The sequence below is a fragment of the Nicotiana attenuata genome, unplaced genomic scaffold, assembly GCF_001879085.1.
Source record: "Nicotiana attenuata strain UT unplaced genomic scaffold, NIATTr2, whole genome shotgun sequence".
Lineage (NCBI taxonomy): Eukaryota > Viridiplantae > Streptophyta > Magnoliopsida > Solanales > Solanaceae > Nicotiana > Nicotiana attenuata.
The window spans coordinates 373433-375872 of NW_017670767.1; the positions used below are offsets into that span (position 1 = coordinate 373433).

General features: G+C 34.3%; 1 protein-coding gene across 1 annotated transcript; it reads right to left on the bottom strand.

Annotated features, from left to right (window-relative positions):
- Positions 1-427: 427 nt before the first annotated feature.
- Positions 428-1057, bottom strand: LOC109243134. The gene has a single exon (XM_019410034.1). The coding sequence runs from the start codon at positions 1055-1057 to the stop codon at positions 428-430; it is 630 nt and encodes a 209-aa protein (XP_019265579.1).
- Positions 1058-2440: the final 1383 nt, after the last annotated feature.

Below are 2440 nucleotides of genomic sequence, written 5' to 3' on the forward strand. Positions count from 1 at the left end.
TAATTCATTGTCAAACTCCGTTGTAGAACGGTTAGAACGACTCTGAGTACGAGGTGATTCGCTAATTACAGGAGTTAGATTGGCTTCTTTTGATCGACTCCGATTACTTGGTGATTCACCAGTTGAAGGAACCGCATTAAGTACCTTTGAACGAATCCGGCTGCATTGTAATTGTCCAATTAAAGGCATTGAATTCAATTCCCTTCTGTAGGAATTATATCCAATATACTAAATGTCCGATATTTCCGTTTAATACAAAAACGTATATTATGAAAATAAAATAAAACTAATACGTCAACATATTAACACAACTACAAAAATAAAAAAACATTAACTTACACTATGATTACTGAAGTCCTCATGAAGTTCTCTATATTTAGGCTCTCCCACACATACATAACGTAACATCCTGGGAACCTGAGGGGCATCAAGGTACTCGTCCTCTCTTAAATACTTCTCCCAAATATCTGGGAAGCGCACATAGAACCAAGCCACATAACGGAAATGGAAATCCGCCAACAGTATACTCAGTTGAATGATATTTGTCCTGGTTGTCCAATGCATGTTTCATTGAGGTAATGAGCTTCTCAAAAGTCACATTACCCCAAGGATATTCAGCACAAGCCTTATCATCTTCAACAATAGCTGCATACTCCTCCAGCACAGTTGATTCATTCTTTTTTCCAAATAAAATAGACTCCACAACAAGAATTTCCATAAGCTTCACAGCATCTTTATCACTCTCGTATACGTGTTTGAAATTCACATCATCCTTTTGAATTTCATTCTGGGACATAAAATCTCGAATGTCCTTCAATATCACACCTTTAGACTTCCCAAAATAGCGCTTCAGAATCTTGCTCTCTCGTTTAATTGGTTTTTCAACATTATGTGCTGTGATCCGCAAACCGCACATAATGTGAAAGTCTTCAAGGGTGAACGATACATCATGGCCAAAAATCTTGAAACTAATGGAATCTCGATCATTGGTGAATATTCGAGAAAGACACAAATAATGAACCAACTTCATGCTGCATTTGAAATTCTCCATAGCCATAATATACCAAAATGTATCATTATTAAGCTTATCCTATTGTGTAGGAGTCAAGAAACTTGCAATTAAACTCTTCAAATCGTGGTTCCCCTTCTAGTAATCACGACAGTTAAACCAATCTCGAAATTCATAATATCTATCCCCTGGTTTTGTAGGTGGAGCAACTGGGACTGAAGTACCTGTGGATATTCTACGTTGTTTAGGTGCTTTAGGTGCTTTAGGATCTTTAGGTGCATTTGTAGGTGATTTGGATTTCATAGATACCATCTGTTCAAAAAAAGTAAAAGATAGGAAAAATAACGTCAGAACATTATCAAAAAAATCGGTTAAAACTTCACTCTAAGAAGCCTGAAGTTCAGCAAATATAAAACAAAAACTTCAGCTCCTAAATACTGAAGTTCAGCAAATACAAAACAAAACTTCAGCTCCTAGAATGATGATGTTCACCAGTTACAAATTAAAAACTTCAGCAAAAACATGCCGTAGTTTTTACAAAAAACAAAACACAAATTCAACTCCAAAATAATGCTGAAGTTCATAAAAAATATAACAAAAAACACAAAACACGAAATAAAAATTTAGCTCCTAAAACTAAGGTATGCTTGAAGTATTATAAACTTCACACTTTAATAGTATCATCTATTTAACTCTCAAAATTTTTAAAAATTTCGACGTCTCCAAAAATCACTGAAGAATTTATAGAATTTTCATCAATAACACAAACACACGTTCAAAAAACCTAAAAACACAATCGTAAGAGTAAAACTAATGCACTAATCAAAGTTAACCCTAGGAAATTGTTTTATCATAAATAAAAAAAGGGGAAACCATTCAACTAACATGACTATCAAAACCAAAACCAGAAATTAAATCGTAAGAATTAATACTAAAATAAAACCCAGAAAGTTAGTGCAAAGTACCTGTGGTTATACGTAATGTTATTGGGGAACAAACCGTTGAAAAATCAAAAAGAATGACGAAAATCGTTTGATTTCAGAGAAGAATAAATCAAAAACGCGAAGAACGGGAGAGAGAGAGGCAAAGACAGTAGAGGACTGGCGTATACTTGGAGAGAAAGTAGTCTTTTAATAAAGAAGGGCAAAATAATCTTTTTAAAAGGCTTTTTGAAAAAATGGGTACGGGTTCAAACAGAAAAACAAAGCGTCTACAGGTTAAAAAGAGGCGACCAAATAGGCGCACCATGCAATTTTTACATTAATCTACAAAGTGAGACGCTTATATCGTTTATATCAATAGTATGACAGCAATGCAAATTATATGTATTTTCTTTAACTTTACTTTTTAGCTTCTTCCTCCAGATTCTCATAATTGTTCAACTCCTCTTCCAGTTTTCTTTTTGTCACTTCCAGTCTTCTCTCTTGCTGC